Source organism: Sapajus apella, unplaced genomic scaffold (genome assembly GCF_009761245.1).
Source record: "Sapajus apella isolate SASKATOON/1434 unplaced genomic scaffold, GSC_monkey_1.0 scaffold16, whole genome shotgun sequence".
Lineage (NCBI taxonomy): Eukaryota > Metazoa > Chordata > Mammalia > Primates > Cebidae > Sapajus > Sapajus apella.
The window spans coordinates 12,473,683-12,496,378 of record NW_022436956.1 but is presented as its reverse complement, the minus strand read 5'-3'; the positions used below and the strand labels follow the sequence as shown (position 1 = coordinate 12,496,378).

General features: G+C 43.8%; 1 protein-coding gene across 3 annotated transcripts in view; it reads left to right on the top strand.

Annotated features, from left to right (window-relative positions):
* The window catches only part of UBASH3B (ubiquitin associated and SH3 domain containing B), a 163,298-nt gene extending 140,821 nt beyond the window's left edge, over positions 1-22,477 (top strand). For all 3 annotated transcript variants that reach the window (XM_032285155.1, XM_032285156.1, XM_032285157.1), the window contains exons 7-14: positions 4,334-4,466; positions 6,222-6,342; positions 6,975-7,097; positions 9,572-9,664; positions 11,490-11,634; positions 16,113-16,219; positions 18,416-18,525; positions 20,413-22,477. In XM_032285155.1, the coding sequence (XP_032141046.1) occupies positions 4,334-4,466; positions 6,222-6,342; positions 6,975-7,097; positions 9,572-9,664; positions 11,490-11,634; positions 16,113-16,219; positions 18,416-18,525; positions 20,413-20,550 (970 nt within the window). In that variant the 3' untranslated portion in view covers positions 20,551-22,477. The remainder of the gene's footprint in view (positions 1-4,333; positions 4,467-6,221; positions 6,343-6,974; positions 7,098-9,571; positions 9,665-11,489; positions 11,635-16,112; positions 16,220-18,415; positions 18,526-20,412) is intronic.
* The last annotated feature ends 219 nt before the right edge of the window (positions 22,478-22,696 follow it).

Here is a 22,696-nt window from a genome sequence, read left to right as displayed (position 1 = left end):
ACGCCTGTAATCCCAACACTTTGGGAGGCCAAGGTGGGTGGATCATTTGAGGTCAGGAGTTCGAGATCTGCCTGACCAACGTGGTGAAACTCCATCTCTACTAAAAGTTAAAAAAAAAAATTAGCTCAGTGTGGTGGCACATGCCTGTAGTCCCAGCTACTCGGGAGGCTGAGGCAGGAGAATCACTTAAACCTGGAGGCAGAGGTTGCAGTGAGTGGAGATGGTGCCACTGCACGCCAGCCTGGGCAACAGAGTGAGACTCCATCTCAAAAAAAAAAAAAAGTGGACGTATGTGAATATGTGAGAAGCTGTGCTGATCTCTTAGAGTTCACCCCATCCAAACCCACTCTGCCCTAAATTACAGCTCAGGCCGTCATGAACCTGAGTGACATTGGTCAGTGGGTCCCAGAGAGGTCTTTGTGTTCTCTTTTATTTGAGAGATTACTAATGATCTCATGTCCCTGAGAACAATGTCTGAAATTGAACTAACAGCTTCCACAGCCAACCCTGACCAGAGTAGGGAATAAGTTAGGCATTAGTTCATTGTGATTAAGAATTTGAGATTGGATTCCAATAGTTTTGGATTTAAGTGATAACTCTCCCAATTTAACCAGCTGTGTGGCCTTGGCCAAGTTGCATTACCTCTCTGAGCCTCTGTTTGCTTATCTAGAAAATGGAACTAATAATTGCACTGACCTCATAAGATGGTTGTGAAGACTACAATATAGAGCTAGCTTTACATGGTTGAGAGTCTGGTGCATAACAGCAGTGACTATAAAATCGTCATTTGCGGCCAGGTGTGGTGGCTCACACCTGTAAACCCAGCACGCTGGGAGGCCGAGGTGGGTGGATCAGGAGGTCAGGAGTTCAAGACCATCCTGGCAAACAAGGTGAAACCCCATCTCTACTAAAAAATACAAAAATTACCTGGGCATGGTGGCATGCGTGCACCTATAATCCCAGCTACTCAGGAAGCTGAGGCAGGAGAATCGCTTGAACCTAGGAGGCAGAGGTTGCAGTGAGCAGAGATCACGTCACAGCACTCCAGCCTGGTGACAGAGTGAGACTCCATCTCAAAAAAAAAAAAAAAAATCGCCATTTGCATAATGATGATGATTTTCTTTTTTCTGTCTTGTGTTTGCCAGTCCTCACTTAATGTTCGTCAAAGGAAATGCATCTTCCATAAAAGCGATCCTGTAGATAAACTGCACTTTCCTATTTAACCCCCAAGGTCAAATGATTCAAGGAGGCAGAGTCCAGCTTCTTTGTAAGACAGACCTTCTCTCACTCCTAACCCAAGATAGGCTTCAGGACGTAGAGCCCCAGGGGGATGTCAAGCATGACCTGGCTGGCATGGTGGGACATTGCCCAGGGGTCAATGATTTTAACAACGCTCCCTGCCCCATGCTTCTCAGTTTTCTGAGTCCCTACTAAGGGAATATGTTCTCGCCACACTAACTGAAGTGCCTTACTTGGTTCTGAGTTATCTTCAGGCGTTTTTCAGTTGATGAAGCTCCCCTTTGTTCTCTGAAGTTGAGTGAGCTGCCTGGCGCTTGGTCTTAGCACAGGCCTGGCGTGTGGCAGGGAGAAGCCAGCTCTCCCAATGCTTGAGAGGTTCTGGATGTCAGGCCCGGCTTCCTCCCTCCACTGTTCTGAGCAAGAAGTGTCTGACTGCTGTCTTACTGGAACTGACAGCTCCACGCTGTCTCAGCGTGAGTCAGGTCCTTTTATTATAATGACAGCTAGGAAGGGAAAGAGGCTGGCATTCATCTTGCCATGGGAGCCGACGGAGGGAGAGAAGGGACCCTATCAGTATCCTCACAGCTGCAATAAAGTAAAGGAGCAGACTTGTACAAGCATGATTCTAGGTAGCTAGGCATTTCGAGCCCTGAAGCTTTGATGAGTCAGAAAATAAAACTGGTTTTTTTTTTTTTTTCTGAGACAGAGTTTCAATCTGTTGCCCAGGCTGCAGTGCAGTGGTGCGATGTCAGCTCACTGTAACCTCCGCCTCCTGGGTTCAAGTGACTCTCCTGCCTCAGCCTCCCGAGTAGCTGGGACTACAGGCATGTGCCACCATACCCAGCTAATTTTTGTATTTTTAGTAGAGATGGGGTTTCACTGTGTTGGCCAGGCTGGTCTCGAACTCCTGACCCCAGGTGATCCACTCGCCTCGGCCTCCCAAAATGCTGGGATTATAGATCTGAGCCACTGTGCTTGGCCAAACTGGATTTTCTTTAACTGTGTGAAGTTTGGGAGGGTCTCAGTTTAAAATAACGTAGAATAGCTGGTCTATTATTCTGTGTAGATTTCCTTGGGCTACAGTTACTTAAATGTTACCGTAACAGGTTTCACTTGGCTACACGTCAGATGGACTGATGCTACTTTGTTGAACTGTAGGTTCCTGGATCCCACTCCTGACCTACTAAATCACAATCTGTAAGGAGCGGACCCTGGCATGAGTTTGTTTTTTGTTTTTTTTTTTAATTCCCCTGCTGATTCCGATATGCACAAGGTCTCAAAACCAGTTTTTCAGGGCATGAGACTTCTGAGACCTTCGTTTATAAGTAGAATAAGTCTATCACTTCTAGTAAAAAGGAGCCACTTCAGAAAGTGAAGGAGGTGCTAAGATAGTTAAAATCACCTAATTTTTTGGAACAAAAATTTACTAACAACCAGTTAGCTGTATTGTATTGGTGAATATAAAAAGTTATTTTCAAAAATAAAGTTCTGGGCCAGGCGCGGTAGCTCATGCCTGTAATCACAGGACTCTGAGAGGCCGAGCTGGGCAGATCACCTGAGGTCAGAAGTTCGAGACTAGCCTGGCCAACATGGTGAAACTCCATCTCTACTAAAAATAGAAAAATTAGCTGGGTGTGGTGACATGCGCCTGTAATCCCAGCTACTCGAGAGGCTGAGGCAGGAGAATCGCTTAAACCTGGGGGGTGGCAGTTACAGTGAACGGAGATCATATCATTGCACTTTTGCCTGGCCGACAAGAGTAAGACTCCGTCTCTAAAGTAAAATAAGATAAAATTCTGATAATACAATGTTAAAAGAGAATCCAGAACAGGTGGTGGCCTAGATAGGTTGCTGGGTCAACAGAGACAAGCCAGGAGTATAGGAGGAAACTGGGATAGACGGCTACTCAAATTGTAAAGAAGCAAGAAATTTACAAAATGTAAATGTTCCCCCTGGACTCAGCTCAGTGATTCCAAAGATGTTCATTGGACTCACCTAACAACCATATTTAAATTGCAATGTTTATTGGATAAAGCTTTGCGGAAGTCTTACTATTCACAGTCATTCAAGCTTGGCAGGTTTTGACGGTCTTCCTTTCAGTAAGACCTCTTTTGGGCTTCTGTAGTTAGAGTGTTACACTCAGAAATGAGAGTTCTTGGCTCACAGCCCTAAACCTCTGGTGAGAATAGTCTTCTCTGAAATAATTCTGTTTGTAATCATCCTGTTGGAGGTGTTATTGTGGTGGAGATAGGGTTTGGAAGCTGAAGAGTGTAGAATAAGGGGCTGTGGCCACAAAGTTTCCCTGACTGTTAGGAGCCCAGTGGTGGAGATGGTTGAAAATACCCGCCCATCATTCTTCACTTCAGATGGAAATTACCGCTGGAGATATTAAAGGCAACAGGAATCGTAGATTTCTTTTGAACCGGAAAAATAACTGCAAACAAATAATTGGTACATCATTATTCTTGAAATTGTCTTTGGCACCAACCATGTGTGGCACAAAATCACTGCCACCCTCCCTGCCCAGAGGAATGAATATATCTGTCCTCAGTACAGAAACTCATCTACCTGTAATTAATTAACTAATTAATTATTTTTTATTTTTATTTCATTTGAGACAGGGCTTCACTCTGTCACCAGGCTGGAGTGCAGTGGTGCAATCTTGGCTCACTGCAACCTCCGCCTCCCAAGTTCAAGTGATTCTCGTACCTCAGCCTCCTGAGTAGCTGGGACTACAGGCATGTACCACCACACCCATTTAATTTTTTGTATTTTCAGTAGAGATGGGGTTTCACCATGTTGGCCAGGCTGGTCTCAAACTCCTGACCTTAAGTGATCTGCCTGCCTCAGCCTCCCAAAGTGCTGGGATTACAGGTGTGAGTTACCACACCCAGCCTACCTCTAATTTATTAACTGCAAGACTTCAGTATGAAACAAGATGTTCCTCCCTTAGGAATGGAGCCACCCTTGCTCAGCTTCCCCCATTGCACTGCCCACAGAGGGCTATGAGTTAATTCCCACAGTCCTGAGCCGAAGAGGAAGTACTGGTGACCCCTGGCTAGAGCAGTTAATACTTCCTTATTTTCCTCTGCAGTTCTTACTCAATCTTAAGCACATCGTCTTCCAACTCTCTCACATTTGGGGATGGAGTATTGGAGAGGCGGCCGTATGAGGACCAGGGGCTCGGAGAGACGACTCCTCTTACTATCATTTGCCAGCCCATGCAGGTAAGCCCAATTGTTAGGGTCACACCCCCAACTCTAACTAGGATTCACTGAGAACCTATTTATTAAGTATGAGGCATTGCCCTTGCTGTCCCCAAAGGTTCAGTGATCTCCTGGGAAGAAAGTACGCCAAATTAGAAAAGATATACAAAAATTCAAGGCTAGGAAGAATCAGATGAGCAGTACTGACAGTGACTTCCAGCATTTAAACCTAGGCTCATAAGAAAGGTCATTCCACAGAGAGAGGGGGAGATTTTATCTCTTAAGTAGAAATAATGCCCATAGTTGTATCTGTTTTGTAGGTTGTTACAAAGATTAAAGAAAATAATAATCTTGCTTATGCACAAAAGAAAAAAGAGAGAAAAAGGTAAAAAAAGAAAAAAAGTAAAAAAAAAAAAAAGAAAGAAAATAAAATAGGGCTCTTAGCACAATAATTGGCATATAATGAGTGCTCGGTATGTGTTACCTTTTTCAAGAAAGGTTGGTGATGGAAGCAGTGGGGGAGTAGTTGCCAAAATAGTACAAATAGAGGCAAGTTGAAAGTTCAGGCATGTTGAGGATCAAGGGAGTAGACCGTTGTGGCTGGAGCCCAGGATTTAAATTAAGGAACAATAGGAAAAGAAGTGGGAGGGATCATGCCATCATTCCACGAATTAACGTCAGGGCAACTAGGAGCAAATGTGAAGTGCTGGCCAGCAGTAAGGAAACTGGAAAAGCTGACTATATCAGAAAGAAGGAATGTAAAAACATCTGTAAGGTTCCATCCAGCAGTTATAGAAGCCAAAGTCATTTGGACATGCCTTTCACTAGATTCGCCTATGTCATCACCCAGAGGTAGCAGCTGTCTCATTTTGGGGGTCACCAATGTACATACAGTCAGACAGAAGAGCCTACACAGTGATTAGAATAGGAAAACAGGGCCTCATTGCTGGAGTGGACCGTGAGGACCATGTGGTCTGGCCACACACTTCAGAGAAGAGGTGGACGCATTTGTGATCATAGACGTACTCACTCCCTGAAGAAGCTGAGTCACCCCTTTTGGGTAGGAAGGTGTCCCACTAGATGACTATCTCTACATGAATAGTTAGTTTTAGCTCTGAGCTGTAACATAAAGTGGATGTCATGTTTTAGTAATGGCCAAACGCTATTCCTAAAAATAAGCAGTGGCAACAGTAATGTCTTTTTCATAACTCTTATTTTTTTTTTTTTTTTTTTTTTTTTTTGAGACGGAGTTTCGCTCTTGTTACCCAGGCTGGAGTGCAATGGCACGATCTCGGCTCACCGCAACCTCCGCCTCCTGGGTTCAAGCAATTCTCCTGCCTCAGCCTCCTCAGTAGCTGGGATTACAGACACGCGCCACCATGCCCAGCTGAATTTTTGTATATTTAATAGAGACGGGGTTTCACCATGTTGACCAGGATGGTCTCGATCTCTTGACCTCGTGATCCACCCGCCTCGGCCTCCCAAAGTGCTGGGATTACAGGCTTGAGCCACCGCGCCCGGCAACTCTTCTTATTTTATACAGCACATGCAGTTTATCTCATTTGAGCCTCAAAATAACTTATGAGGTCTGTAGGATGAGTCTTACTGTCCTTACTGTACGGATATGCCAATCTCAATCCAAGGCAGTTAAGAGGTTTGTCCAAGTCATATCTTGGCAGAACTTTGGTAATAGAGCTCAGCTTACCTGGCACCTGACTCCAAGACATGTCCACTTTGCCATGTGTGTCTTCACTCATGGCCTTTCTTTCTCTGCAGCCTCTAAGGGTCAACAGCCAGCCCGGCCCCCAAAAGCGATGCCTCTTTGTATGTCGGCATGGTGAGAGGATGGACGTTGTGTTTGGGAAGTACTGGCTGTCCCAGTGTTTTGATGCCAAAGGTGAGTTGTTGGTGGGCCTGCTCAGCACTGGCATACCCATAGTGGCCTCTAGGGGCACAGTCAAGCTACAGTTATCCAGATGGAGTCATTTATAGTTCTGTATGCTGTAGAAAATGTCTGTCATCCATAAGTCCCTCCTGATTGTCTTGAGCTTTAGGGAAGAAGTAGTGTTCTTGTCCCCATTCTATAAACTTGGATACCAGGGACCAAAGATGACAGATGTCTGGCCCAAGGTCATATGGCAAAGTCGGCAGCAGAAACATACCCTGATCCTATGGCCAGAGTTCCTGCCATGAAATCTCGTTGGCTTGCTGGGTTCCGTTTTCATTTGAATGGCATTTTAAGATACGGAGGCTTGTAGAACCAGGGAATTTCACCTGCCTTAGAGTGCTTGGTTATTACGTCCACTGAGAAACTATCTCACGTGACTTTTGTCAGTAGAATGGAAGAGTGGATTCCAAGTCACTTTATGAAACAAAATGTCAGCCTTGATATTTTCCATCAGCTCCAGAGAGCTCACTGTGATCTCTCTGGCCAAGAAGGAATGGGGGCGGAGAATGTCAGCATCAGTAAGGGCGTCCCAAGTAAACAAGACATTTATGTATCCTCTGTCTAACCTTTTTATTTTTCAGGCCGCTACATACGCACCAACCTGAACATGCCTCATAGTTTACCTCAGCGGAGCGGTGGTTTCCGAGATTATGAGAAAGATGCTCCCATCACTGTATTTGGATGCATGCAAGCGAGACTGGTGGGTAAGTATCCTGAGTGACTGCACTCCAGGCATTTCTTGTCTTCTCCTTCAAAACACTGGTACCATGGATACGCAGGACACTTCCTGGGGGTTTCTATAACTTTCCTACAAGCAATATATTTCCTCAATTCAAAAGGAACTTATTATACAACCATTAAGTCTAGGATGCTGTGCTTGACCCTGTGTTGGTTGACCAAAGTGAACGAGGTGTGGTCCTTACTGAGGAGCACGTGACCAAGTCATGGGGAAGGTCAGGCTTGGGTTACTTTGTTCACTGTTGGATGTAGCAGACAAGTCAGCCTCTAGTTCAGGACAGCAGCATTTGCCCACATGGCTGTGGGAAGAGGACAAGAGTGAGGAAGGGGTGTTGGGTACCAGCACCAGCCCCGTACGTGGGTGCCCTTAGTCCTGTCGGTGACAAGGGATTGAGAAAAGGAAATAAAGACGGAGACACAAGAGTAGAATTTACAGCGTGGGTCCAGGGGACCAGCGCAAGCGTGGGAATTACGTTGGCTGCGAGCTCTGGGCTCCAGACACTTTTATTATAAGCATAATCTCACTGATCTTATGGGCATGGAAGGGAAGGGTGAAGAGGTAGGTAAGATGGGGGCGGGGAGAGCACTTGAGATCCTTCTAAGATGTGCTAAACTAGTGCTCTGAGCATTTAACAGCACTTGAAATCCTTCTAAGACGTGCTGAACTAGTACTCTGTTGGAGTTATATTGGAGTTTATCACCAATTGTTATCAGGACGCTGCTGCATCAGAAGTACTAGCAGATGAGGAGCCACTGGATCTGACCACACCCAATGCATCAGGGGGTTTTAGAGCAGTTAAAGTCTCTCCATATTCCGAGAACCTAGGCAGAGCCCAAGGCGTTGTGTGATCTCTGTCCTGCAAGGCTTTTCTCCTCCTTGCCAGCTCCCATCTGCAAAGACTCTCCTGGGTCTTGTGAGCAGAGGTCGCCTCCCTTCTCAGAGATCTTTGCATAAGCCCTCTTTACGAGGCCCTCATGCAGTCTCCGTGTTGAGAAGGCATTCGTGGGACTAGAGCAGTATTGTCTGCTCTGCAGCCACCCCTCGGTGTTCCCCGGTGTTACTGCGCTCTCGGATGGTCTTTACCTTAGGCCTCCCATTGCCGTTTGATTTATAATTAACTGTACCAATAATATACTTTAGTTCAGTGTATAAACTTCAGTATACTCTGAGCCAAGTAAGCTTATAATTATTTAGCTAGAATTAACACAGGTCTCCCCCTGGCCATGTTGACCCACAAAGAGGGACCCTGCAGTTGCTGAATTTATAGAGGCCAACTGATCCTTTGAAGATGCCCAGTTCTTTGCAAGCCCATTCCATGACTGCCACAGGGAGCTAGTACTTTCCTGTCCAGTCGCTTAGCAGATATTTAGTGATCACTTACTTTGTGCAAGGTATTGGACTAGATGTTGGGAACCCAAGTGTGAGTCAGGGAAACAAACTTATCTGTGGGTAAATATCGTTCAATATGATATACATAGAGCTATGCACAGACACAGAATATTATGGAAACACAAAAAGACATCTAAGAGAAGAGGTAAGCTGGGAGCTGAACTAGAAGTTAGCTGGGCAAAGAAGGAGCAGGGTGAGGAAAGGGCATTCGCAGTGGAAAGGACAACATCAACAGTCTTAGACTTGAGAAACAGCCTCAGGAATGCAGGGGAATAAAGTGTCTTGTTTCTAGAGTATAAATTGTAAGGCAAAGCAGAAAGCAGAGATGAGCCTGGCAAGATGGATAAAGGCAAGTTCACGGAAGACCTTGGCTACCATATTAAGGTGTTTGGATTTAATCCAGTAGACAAAATAACTGAATTCTAGGCTAGGTGTGGTGGTTCTTACCTATGATCCAGCACTTTGAGAGGCTGAGGCAGGAGGATTGCTTGAGACCTGGAGTTCGAGGCTACAATGCGCTATGATCACACCCCGGCACTCCAGCCTGAGCGACAGAGCAAAGCCCTGTCTCTAAAAACTAAATTGATAATAATAATTTTTTTAAAGAAGTGGATTTTATGAGGATAGCATTAAAGCATGAGGTGTTGGGATTTATCTCTGGTGTCTAAGAATACGACATGTTGAGATTTTGGTTAGCACAGAATAAAATTAAAACAAGACCTCATTTTCATAAAATAAATCCTCTGTCACAAACTTGAAGCCAGAGTGTTGTCCTGTTTCTAAATATTTCCTAGCTGAAGGCTTTACCACTTGTTAGCACCAGAGAGAAGGGAAAGAAAAGACAAGAAGGGCTCTGTCGCTTGCTCTCACCGGAACACCGATGAGGGGTTTTGTTAGAAATAAACAAAGCCTGAAAATACGGGCTCTATGTGAGCCCCAGCTGGGAAAGAGGGGCTTACAGGGCTTACTACTCGGCACGCTCTCACACTGCGCGTTGAAGTGAGACTGAGTAAATCCGTCACACTGATTCTTTTGTGGCTTTCTTTGCAGGTGAAGCCTTATTAGAGAGCAATACCATTATCGACCACATCTATTGCTCCCCTTCCCTTCGCTGCGTTCAGACTGCACACAATATCTTGAAAGGTAACATTTGCAGGTTGACAAAAGCAAGTAGTCTATCTCTCTGCCTCCAGGCAGCCCCACACATAAATTATCTTAGAGTCATGGGACATTCACCAATTGAAAACTTTGAATCTGGAATGAAGGGAGGATTCTTTCGGAGGGCAATCTTTGCACAAGTCACAAAAACATACTCTGGCAGCCTAAGCGAAATAAAGGGAAGTATACTAATAATGTATTTCTTGATAATTTAAAGCACTCTTGGATGAATCTCAGGCTTGCAAAATGTTTAGGTTATAGAGTGTGATCCTTTCTTTACGCTTAATAGTCAAATAACTTTCCTGCTTTGATCTGTTGTTTGCCTCCTGTTTACAGTGCTCTTGGGGGTCTGAAATCTTTATCATCTGTTTTTCTTTACTGAATTAAAACGATTTTAAAAGCAACATTGCTACCAAAATACTCAACTTTCACCCTAAAATCTGTGGAAGCGTGAGTTACAGGTATTTCCATTCTCATTTCATGGGAAGGAAAACTAAAAGGAACAGGGTTAGACTGTTTATTTCTATCAAAGAAGTGAATCAGCCAGAAATAAACAAGCCAACAAAGAATTTCACACTGCATCTGAGTCTTCTATCCTTTAACCTTAAGTAAACCTGTTCACTACCAGAAGGCATTTATGTATTAAATTTGCACAGAGCAACTGGACTACATGCAATATAAAGATAACTAAGCAGGGACCATTTCTAGGAGGCCAGTTACACTACAGTAAAGCAGAAGACTTCTGCACTGCTACTAGTAAATGTTCAGCATTAGATTTTCTGATAGAGAAAATGAGTAATTTACATGATATTCAATTACGATGTAAGCTATTATAGACTAGTGGATACTATCTGAAGTTTCTTGGTAAGACCATCGCGGAATTTGCTTTAGAAAGAGGAATTATGGGCCAGGCGCGGTGGCTCACGCCTGTAATCCAAGCACTTTGGGAGGCCGAGGCGGGTGGATCACGAGGTCAAGAGATCAAGACCATCCTGGTCAACAAGGTGAAACCCCGTCTCTACTAAAACTACAAAAAATTAGCTGGGCATGGTGGCGCGTGCCTATAATCCCAGCTACTCAGGAGGCTGAGGCAGGAGAATTGCCTGAACCCAGGAGGCGGAGGTTGCGGTGAGCCGAGATTGCGCCATTGCACTCCAGCCTGGGTAACAAGAGCGAAACTCTGTCTCAAAAAAAAAAAAAAAAAAAAGAGGAATTATGATAGTCATAGAATTGAATCAATTTTCTTCTTTTGAGACAGCATCTCGCTCTGTTGCCCAGGCTGGAGTGCAGAGGCACAATCTTGGCTTACTACGACTTCTGCCTCTGGCGTTCAAGTGATTCTCCTGCCTCAGCCTCCTGAGGCGCGAACCTCAAGTGCATGCCACCACACCCGGCTAATTTTTGTATTTTTGGTAGAGATGGGATTTCACCATGTGGGCCAGGCTGGTCTCAACTCCTGACCTCAAGTGATCTGCCTGCCTCGGCCTCCCAAAGTGCTGGGATTACAGACGTGAGCCACAGCACCCAGCCTTGAATAAATTATAAGGATAATGACTTGTGGCTTTTTTCCTTAAGTTAGATATGACTTAAAGCCAGCATACATCCTGGCGGTATGGCAAGAGTATTAAACTCATGTGTTAAGTATGCACAAAAATTGAAAACCCTTGTCCAAATCCACATGCTTCCAATTCTGGTTAGCTGTATATACCAGCCAGTAGGAAAGAGAATAGCTTATTTATCAGTTTTGTAACAATTTGGCCTGAGAATATAGAGGCACTTCTTTCATCTTCACCGTATTTTACCCCTAAAGGTTTACAACAAGAAAATCACTTGAAGATCCGTGTAGAGCCTGGCTTATTTGAGTGGACAAAGTGGGTTGCTGGGAACACGTTACCTGCATGGATACCTCCATCAGAGTTAGCTGCAGCCAACCTGAGTGTTGATACAACCTACAGGTAAGCCTTGGAAACTGCTGCTTACTGAGGCCAGTATGGAAGTGCTTTCCACACTAGCTCTAGGCCGAAGACAGGGCTAGACGTCACCTACAGGCAGTTCTCCATAGTGGTAGAAATCAAGCTATGATTTTAGAAATCAAAACTGGAGAAAAGCCAGCATTTGTTTTCATATTTGGCATTCACATGGATTAGATTCTCCAGCCTCAGCCCCGTGTTGGATTTTTCTGCTTTATTATACTATTTCAGTGTAATAAAACCATTTTGCATTCCAGCAATAAGCACCAGCTAGTGATGTTGCAGTTGAGAAGACTGGAGTGATAAGGAAGAGGATGATGTCTTGTCTTAGATTTTTTACATTTAATTTTTCAAAGCATTTTTAAACCTCTGCATTATCTTTATTTATTATTGCTATATCCCCAGAATGTAGGTAAGCCATTTTTATATAGAAGAGAGTTCAAATGACTTGCCTAAAGGTATATGTGCATTTAGTGATCACACATGTCAATAATAATAACCTTTATTCATCATTTTCCACAAGCCAAGCCCCGTGCAGTCCGCTGTGCAGTCATCTCATTCCTGTTCCTTTCTTTTTTCCATTAGACCCAACTGTGCTGGGATTTTAAAAAGTGTTTGTAGATTGCTTACAGATGAATAATCCACATGTATACAATCAAGAATTAATCAATAATAATATAGTTACATTAACCATCGAAAGTCTGCTCAGGTATTCGTAAAAATCTCTTTGATTGTGACAGATAGTCACAACCAGTATAATGGGGAATTAAGTTCATATTTCTTTTTTTTTTGTTTAAGGCTAGTCAAGTGAAGCAGTGGGAAGGGAGAAGGAACAAAGAAATCTGTAACTGGTTGTGATCAGTTAGTTGTAAGACCCACTGCACTCAGACCAGTCAGCTCATATTTCTTAAGGCAGAGTTTGTAACAAGTGGTCAATATAAGCAGAACTTTCTTACTTGTGATACCTGTTGACTTTTCATTTGAAATACCTACCCAAACTACAAATAAAGCAATGTGCATTTCTGGCTAAGGTAATAGAAAATATCTTCTTTTTCCATACTCATTTTTTTCTTCTCAGCAAATAAGACCTCAGATAACTCCATTAACTAGTTATGTGCTGCTGCTTCTTGTCTTAAAGGAATTGGCATTCCTCAAAAATAAAATTAGATCAATCAACAGAATCCCCTACTAACGCACTTCACATTTTGTTCTGTCCCCTCTCTGGCTGCTGTTTTGCTGGTCTTTGCAGGGAATTAGCAATAAATTGTTGTCCCCATCCAAAGGCCACCATCTGTTTGGCCTGGAAAGAGGGGAGTTGCCACCAACATCGGTGAAATGACTTTCATCATTCACCACCAGCCCCACTCAGACCAACTTAGGTCAACTATGTCTTTGATATTTGCTTTAGGTATGTTCTGCCATCCCTCCCAAGCTGCCTTTCAAAGGTCTCCAGAATCATTCTAGCTGAGCCTGTCAGTGTACACTCAGATACACACCCCACCAGCAGTGTGAGCAGAAAGATGAATGCCGGGAACTTGGGATCAGGACATGGTCCTTATTCCAGATGCCTTTTCCTCTCCAGCAAATCAGAGTTCAAATCAACCATTTTCTGCTTGGTGAGGGAATCAGGGGAGGAGATGGAGCCTCTAATTTTGAAAAAGTCAGTTGAGAAAGCCAAAGTTTAAGCATGTGAAAGAGACAGCCCTGGAGCTTAATTCTTTATGAAATTAATGGCGCCAAATGCACAAGCCTTTGGAGGCATGTAAGTGGTGCCCAAATGATTGAAGATACGTGGTGACAGGCAGAAGGGCAAGCCCTGAGAGCCAGGGTAGTGTGAGTCGGGCAGGTTCTGCCAAAAGAGCCCTCTCTCCTTGCAGCAGGGATAGGAAGAGAACAGGAGGGAGGTGGAACTGAAAGCCAAGTCAGGGAAGCTAACCAGGCTGGTGACTAATAGCAAAGCACCATCCACAGGCAGCCAAACCAAGGGCCTGGGGGCTTACAAAGCAACCCCAGGCTTCAGGAGTTGAGCCAGAGGAGCAAGGCAGAAAAAACAAAATCCACACCATCTGGGTGGGGCTGCAGAACAGGGCCGTGACTCAGAGGGCAGGGGATTAGGGGAGGGCATGGATCTGGAGCATTAGAGGGGAAACAAATCAAACTTTGGTGTGTGAGGCTCAAAGCAGAGGCCTGTGCTTCCAACCTGGATCATGGCAGGAGAATATCTGGGGGAGGATACGGTCCTGGTGATAGCACCTGACTTCCAGAGCACTGCGTGCCGGGTTGAGTGGCTGGTGGGAAGGCTACCTGACTCCGAGGACAGTACAGGCCCTGCAGGTGTGACTAGCAGCAGGGCACGTCCTGCTGACAGGGGTGAGGAAGCTTTGACTCAGGCCAAGCCCATCAGGGCTGGTCAGACACTGGACACTATTTCTGTCTAAGGTAATAGAGACTATCTTCACAGGCTTCACTTGAAGGTGCTGGGAGAAGCCATAGGCAAGAACTGATCAGGAGGAACCAACTCCCAGCATGTATCCTGCTCTTCACCTACATAGATCTCACACATTACAACCTGGTCTCACCCTTGAAATGACTCCCTGGGCCATACAATGTGGCCTTTTGTCACTGTGGGGAGGGGACGGGCCTGGGAGATCAGGTGACATAAATGGTGATGGCACTGAGTGTGAGGTGGGGTTGGGGAGAGAAAAAGAGGAGAAGAGTTTCTCCAGAACAATGAGGTACAGCCCTAACAAGTGGTGATTCAGGTCTCTACCTATCCCCCAGGGTGTTGTGAGACTCAGAAGGCAGTTTCCTAGGAGAAACATGCATGTTGAGAGAATGCAGGATAAGGGCAAATTTCTTTCAAGTGGAGTGGCATTCTTCCTCTCTGGACAGAAAGCCCATGTGCACAGAAGCGCAGGCTTAACAAGGACACTGTCAGAAGCTGTATGTGGAGGATAGGCTCACCTAGACCCAAATTCAAACGCAGATTCTAAGAGTTGCTTACGGTATTACTGTAGGCAGGTCAGCCACAGCCTTTCTGAGCTCCTGTTTTGTCATCCATAAAAAGCATTTACGAAAGCATTGCTGGAAGGATTAGACTGAAAGAATGTTAAGTAGGGTGCTTGCCCAGAGCCTGACACATATGGGAACCTAAGTTAATATTTTCAGTGCTAACAGTAGCAGTAACAATGTATTCTGATCAAGAAACCATGTGAATTCATTTTGAGAACTCACCACACCTCCACCAGGCACTAAACACCCAGCAATGAAAGACATAATTGAACACTGACAAAATAAGAAAACTGAAATGACATAGTTGTGCCCAGAAAACAAGATAAACATCTTGTGGACCAGCAACAACACAGAAACTCTACATAGTCAAGTGGGGGTGGAGGCGGGCAGAGGCAGGCCCCGAGGGCGCTGGTGACTGGGTTTGAAGGCATACGGGGGCACCAGAGCAGGAGGCCCCTCTTTTGTCATCCTCTTCCATGCTGTATTAGTTCATTTTCACACTGCTGACAAAGACATACCTGAGTCTGGGCAATTTACAAAAGAAAAGGTTTGATTGGATTTACAGTTCCACATGGCTGGGGAAGCCTCACAATCATGGCAGAGGGCAAGGAGGAGCAAGTCACGACTTACACGGATGGCAGCAGGCAAAGAGAGAGAGCTTGTGCAGGAGAACTCCTCTTTTTAAAACCATCGGATCTCATGAGACTTATTCACTGTCATGAGAACAGTTTGGGAAAGACCCGTCCCTATGATTCAATTGTCTCCCACAACATGTGGGAATTCAAGAGGAGATCTGGGTGGGGACACAGCCAACATCACATGCCTTTGTGGACTGTATTCTAATTATCATTTACATCAATAGCCTCTTCACCCCAACCACAGGCAGAGAACTTCTCCAGCACAGAAATTGGATTGTCTTCATCTTTATGCTCTGCACTTCTCCTTGTGCCAAGTGTGTGGTCTGTGTTCAGACTAAGAGAGAAATAAAATGAAAAGACGTGAAAATTTTATAAACTCACAAAGAATCAGTTGGATCTAATATCTGCTTTTAAAACCTATCCTTGCAGCTCTTGAAGAGAGGCCTGGGAAATCCCTGTTGATCTAAATAGGTTGAGGGTTGCACCTCTGCTTTGCTTTGTATTAGCTATGTGACTAGGACCATCAATCAATGGTTTATATGTTATCCCGTGGGTGAAACATGCACTGAATGTCTCATTTCTCAACTGGTCACTGTGATGCCGTACACATAACCATTATTTCTGTACATTTCCACTCCATGTTCATATAGCGGAAATATACTTCCCTCTGCGTTTCTCCTTTCTAGGGAAATGGATAAACAAACAGATCTATGGGAACTTTAGAAAAGCCTTAAAATAAAAGTTTAGAGTGATATCTTTCTTTGTCTCAAGATCAAAATGTTTTCATTTCGTTTGTTCATTTTTCTGTTACAGACCTCACATTCCAGTCAGCAAATTAGTTGTTTCAGAATCCTATGATACTTACATCAGTAGAAGTTTCCAAGTGACAAAAGAAATAATAAGTGAATGTAAAAGTAAAGGTAGGTGGTGTTCTGGACTCTGTCCTTTGCATACATGATCATCTCTCTGTAACGGTTAATAGGCTATTCAAGATGTTTCCGCTTGCTTTGGCTAACCTGTCTAATAGGAAAGAAATGTATTTCCAGATTTTCTTCTAGGTACTTTCACATTAAATTTGTAATATTCTCTAAGTAACTAAAATGGTAGATATTACAGGGGTTTACACCAGACTTATTTACTATTCTTAATAACTTAAATTCTGCATTACAGCTATTCATCTTGCACTCTATGGCGTGGATTCCCTCTTACAATTTCCAAAAGCTCTAGAATGCCACTGTTTTGCCTATAATTGATGCAGCACACCCACACACAACACACCTACACAAACACACAGACCTTCCCTGCTATCACCAACCAGGAGCTGTGTTCTCTAAGGCTCAACTGTGTCTGCTATTGAATTTTCTAAACCTTGAGCTCAAATATTTAATACGTAAGACTGTTCACAATAAATTTTTTAGTGAAAAAGATTGCAAAAAAAGTATGGACATTCCCTTCATCTCTTTTTATTTTTATTTTTTATTATTTATTTATTTATTTATTTATTTTTGAGACAGAGTTTCGCTCTTGTTACCCAGGCTGGAGTGCAATGGCGCGATCTCGGCTCACCGCAACCTCTGCCTCCTGGGTTCAGGCAATTCTCCTGCCTCAGCCTCCTGAGTAGCTGGGATTACAGGCACGCGCTACCATGCCCAGCTAATTTTTTGTAGTTTTAGTAGAGACGGAGTTTCACCATGTCGACCAGGATGGTCTCGATCTGTTGACCTCGTGATCCACCCGCCTCGGCCTCCCAAAGTGGTGGGATTACAGGCGTGAGCCACCGCACCCGGCCTTCTTTTTATTTTTTAAGTTAAAATACTTATATTCAAATGTTAACAGTAGACAGCCATGAGCAACAGTATTATGGATGATTCCCACCTTCCAGTTTTCATTGACTAGCCACTCACTACCATAAAGGTACATAACATGCTCTGTCAACCAGAAAGTCTCAAGTGCTCACAGTTCTACAGTGGGAACATTTAAAACTCTATTAGAGGCCAGGTGCAGTGGCTCATGCCTGTAATCCCAGCACTTTGAGAGGCCAAGGCAGGTGGATCACGAGGTCAGAAGTTCGAGACCAGCCTGACCAACATGATAAAACCCTGTCTCTACTAAAAATACAAAAATTAGCCAGGCATGGTGGCCCGTGCCTGTAATCCCAGCTACTCAGGAGTCTGAGGCAGGAGAATCGCTTGAACCTGGGAGATAGAGGTTGCAGTGAGCTGAATTTGCGCCACTGGACTCCAGCATGGTGACAGAGCAAGGCTCCGTGTCCAAAAAACTGTATTAGAAGGAGTAGCATGGAGAGCCCTGTAGACACAGAACAGTTCTGTATCTTGATTGTCATGGTGGTTACACAAAGCTATTCCACATGTGATAGAATTGCATGAACTCTATCGTCACATACATACAAACGACTGCTTGCACGCCTGCTAAAATCTGAATATGCAGTGTGTATGGTACCAGTGTCCATTTCCTGGGTTTGATACCGTACCATAGTTATATAAGATGTTATCGTTGGAGGGGCTGGGATGAAGGGTTCATGGGACCGCTGGTATGTATGTATGTGTATATGTATGTAACCCTTCCATAAATCTATTATTGTTATTATTATTATTGAGACAGGGTCTTGCTCCTGTCACTCAGGCTGGAGTAAAGTGATGCACTCATGGCTCACTATAGCATCAATCTTCTAGGCTCAAGTGATCTTCCCACATCAGCCTCCCAAGTAGCTGGGAATACAGGCACAGACCACCACACCCAGCTAATTTATGTCTAATTTTCTATAGAGACAGGGTGTCACTATGTTGCTCAGGTTGGTCTCAAAACTCCTGAGCTCAAATGATCTTCCCTCCTCGTTCTCTCAAAGTACTAGGATTACAGGGATGAGTCGTCACTCCTGGTCCCATCAATCTGTAACTATTTTAAGATAAAAAGTTTTGGTTAAAAAAAATTAAGCTGCCTTAGCAATAACAAGGCACTTTCAAAATATTGCTTAGGCAAATTGTCTTCTTGAGTGTGTTTGTTCCCCTCCAGAGCATTTAGTTAGCTTCCAGTATTTGGAAAGTTTTCATGTGTTTATAGAAACAGTCTTCCTATTCCTTGCCATTTTCCCCCAGGAAATAACATCCTGATTGTGGCCCACGCATCTTCCCTTGAAGCGTGTACCTGCCAACTTCAGGGCCTGTCACCTCAGAACTCCAAGGACTTTGTACAAATGGTCCGAAAGGTAATTCATGCTTGTTCTTTGGGGTCTGTAGTGTCTCGTAGTTTGAGGTCAGCACAATGACTGGCTGATTACTAAGTTCTTTGAAGCACGTGTTTATGCCGAGCTGGGAATATTCATTTATTGATTCACTCGACCAAGATGTATTGAATGATACTCTGTGCAGGGCATTTTAATAGGCCTTGGTGTTAGAAAAACTGTGTTAGAGCTCATTCTAGCTTCTAGGAGCTAAAATGTAGGAAGCATCTAGGAACTATAAGCAAATTGTCTGGATTTCCCTGAGGGAACATGGATTGGATTAATAGCTGTCAGTCGAAAAGACAGCATTCAAAAGCTTAACTCAAAGACAGGTCCTTGAAGGTAGTCCGAGGCATGCAGCAGTTTAAAAGGAGGAGGCTGGCCAGGCGCGGTGCCTCACGCCTGTAATCCCAGCACTTTGGGAGTCTGAGGCAGGTGGATCAGGAGGTCAGGAGTTCCAGACCAGCCTGGCCAAGATGGTGAAACCCCGTCTCTACTAAAAATACAAAAATTAGCTGGGCACGGTGGCATGTGCCTGTAATCCCAGCTACGCGGGAGGCTGAGGCAGAAGAATTGCTTGAACCCGGGAGGCAGAGGTTGTAGTGAGCCGACATGGCGCCATTGCACTCCAGCCTGGGCGACAGAGTGAGACTCCGTCTCAAAAAAAAAAAAAAAAAGAAAGAAAAATGAGGAGACTAAAAGGCAAAGCCAGGAACAAGACAGCAAGATAGAAAACCCATGAGGCTGCCCCACACATCTGGAGTCTTCCTTTCTGTGCCTATGGGAGAGGCTTTCTGGTCAGCTGCCTCCCACACGTTTCCCTTCAGGCAAATTACATACTTCCTTTCTCTGCCACCAGAGAACCTGGTTCAAACTCAATTGCAATTTTTTTTTCACATTTTTGAAAAGTTTATTTATGCATCTGTTCTCATTTGGAAGACAGAATTTTGTCTTGTTTGTAAATGCAGCTCTGGACACAGACAAAAATAAGTTTTAAATTTGCTGTGATGACTGAAGTGAGGGAGAATACAGCTTCAGCTTTGAATGTTATAGACTCATAGGGAGAAAAAAAACGGGTGAAACAAATATTTTGCAATTGAAAAATCTTTTCCATTGGGTTCAAGTATAATTTCAGAAATGTTTGAGCTGCCTTTTTCTTTTCTTTTTTTTTCTTTTTTTTTTTTTTTGAGGCAGAGTCTTGCTGTGTCACCCAGGCTGGAGTGCTGTGTCACCCAGGCTGGAGTGCAGTGGCACGATCTCGGCCCACTGCAACCTCTGCCTCCTGGATTCAAGTGATTCTCCTGCCTCAGCCTCCTGAGTAGCTGGGATTACAGGCACATGTCAGCACGCCCAGTTAATTTTTTTGTATTTTTTTAGTATAGACAGGGTTTGCCACTTTGGCCAGGCTGGTCTTGAACTCCTGACCTCAAGTGTCCGCCCACCTCGGCCTCCCAAAGTACTGGGAATATAGGCATAAGCCACTGTGCCCGGCCTTGAGCTGCCTTTTAACTTGACTGGCAATTAGGAATTAACTCCTGGCATTGTAGCCTTATGTATTTTGTCCTCTTTTCTTTCACCCAAGTAAGCAGCAATCTATGAACACTGACTTAATTATGTTAGAGGAGGTCACCATTTACCAGATCCTTCTGATGAATCCTCTTGCTGTATAAATACTCTTTCCTCTAAGTTATCAGTTTTATCCATTTTATTTTATTTACTGATGTTTGAAGGGAAGGGAATGCATTTTTATAAAGCCTCTATTCATTCTGACTGCAATTCTCTAGGGCCACATGAATATTTTTGTATCTAGGTAAAAGTTAAAGCAGTAAAGCTATCTTCTAATATCCCCTTTCTTTACAACTCTTACTTCAGATCCCGTATCTGGGATTTTGTTCCTGTGAAGAATTAGGTGAAACTGGAATATGGCAGCTGACAGATCCACCAATCCTTCCTCTTACCCATGGACCAACTGGGGGCTTCAACTGGAGAGAGACCTTGCTTCAAGAATAAATCACAGGAGTGAATAAGAAGAAAAGGCCTTTTGGAGACCTGTCTTTTTGTGTGTTTAAAAACAGTAGAAAGATCCACACCACATTCTAAGTGGACAGCTCAGAATAATTTAGCATATTTCCTTTCACACCTAAAGTTCTTCAGATGAGACTGTGTAAATGAAAGACTTGATTCGGAGGGGAAAAAAATGTGTTCTCTCTGGACTCTTCCCTAGCTCACAAGGCTTTGGAGAATTGTTCTCCTAAATTGGGGCACCTGCTACAGCAGAGAAAGTTTCCTTCCTTCTGGGTATGCACAGCTAAGGGGCCTCATTTCTTCCAGAGGGAGCGGCTGACCCGCTCTAAAGGAGGCAGGAGGAAGGAGTGTGCCCAGGCCAGCTGAGGGAGCATTGAAAGGGCAGTTTGGAAATGGAATCTTCTTTTGATCTCCATTTTCTAGTTAGGCAGAGCCAAGCTGAGGAATCCTTTTAAGATTATTAGCAAACATGCCCTGAAGAAAGTTGTTTTTAGTTTACACATGAAATCCTACCCTCATTAGACCCCACACACCAGTGTCGCTGGCTGAAGACACCCGCTTAAGGATGCTAACATTTACCCTGGTACTGCCACATTTTTCTCTAGAGCTGCTGGCCCTTCTTGCTACAGCCCTTCCCCCCTTGCTTCTGTGAAATGGGGAGACAAAGCACTTTTGCTCTCCAAAGCACTTTTGGATACTCAGGAGGAAAGATAAGATACATGTGTGAAGTATTTAATCATAGGAGCAAAGAACTTGCAAAATAGGAAGTGACTTTGGAATGACACATGTTGTAGCCTAACGCGCTACTGCTTTTCTAAATCACCAATATTTGCTTGTCTTTGCCCCTAGATTCTAGACTATGTTAACTAGTTAAGGATGTCACATTTTGAACGGATGTATGTTAGATACATTACCTGCAGCAAGAAGTTCATTCTGTGCAATATGGATATGTTTGCAAACCATACCAAGGGTCAGGTTGTTGTACATTTACAGTACATGTCAACCATAACAGAACATTCACAAATGCATCAGCTATACCAGGGATGTATAGTAAGTCAGGGAACTAATTTAAACGACGACAGTCATGGCTGCACTGCTACTTGTGCTGTCGTCTTGTTTGTTTTTCTATGATAATTTAAAATATATAGGTAGGGATACTTGAGGAAATGTGGAGAGCCACATTCTGTGGTTTCTCATTATGCTTACTTCCTGCATCTAGAGGGAGTTTATTTAAAAGAAAAATAAATGACAATCAAACCAAATCATCAGTTATCAATGTCTGTTTAATTGTGTGACTATCTGACAGTTGATGGCCACAGATGACGGTCTGCTGTGGTATAGTTGACGCTGTAGAAGATGTATGCAAAGTGGAATGCCAGCCCTTTAAAGAAACATGAGTTAGTGTAAAATGAATCTTTATATGTTGTAGTAACACTGACTACATTTCAAAACTCAGATGCATAAAATGTATGGTATATAAAAACAGATCTATGCTTGTATTTGAAACTAGAACTTGATAACCCCTAGAAAGAAGAGGATGTGAACTGATGCTGGCTATATTTGTTAATCAGTAAAAGGATTATAGTTGTTTTGTTTTGTTTTTAGAGACAGGGTCTCACTATATTGCTTAGGCTGGCCTTGTACTCCTGGGCTCAAACGATCCTCCTGCCTCTGCCTCCCAAAGTGCTAGGAATACAGGTGTGAGCCACCATGCCTGGCCTATAGTTGTATTTTTTTAGGTCACTTAGAAAAATATGTCATGTATTTCACATTTTGAGAAACAAGTCATGGTTTCTTCTGGCATTGCACAAACGCTGACCTACCTTCTGGGTATGGAAATAGACCTGTGGTGACATGTTAATTTAAATGCCGTGGGGGAATAGTCCCAATAAAGGTCTTAAAAGTCACGTTATAGCTAATGTACTGGCGCTACCATTTATTCTTCTGGTATTTGTAATGAAGTGAATCCACTGTTTAATCAGATCCATAATCTTTAACAGATTCACCACAAATTTTCGTGGGTGTTGAGTGCTCAGAATAATGCTTGAATGTCTCACCTTGAAACTGTAGCAGTGTAGCTGTAACTGTGTGAAATAGAGTCTGGAATAGGTTGTCCGCTCCATCTCTCTAG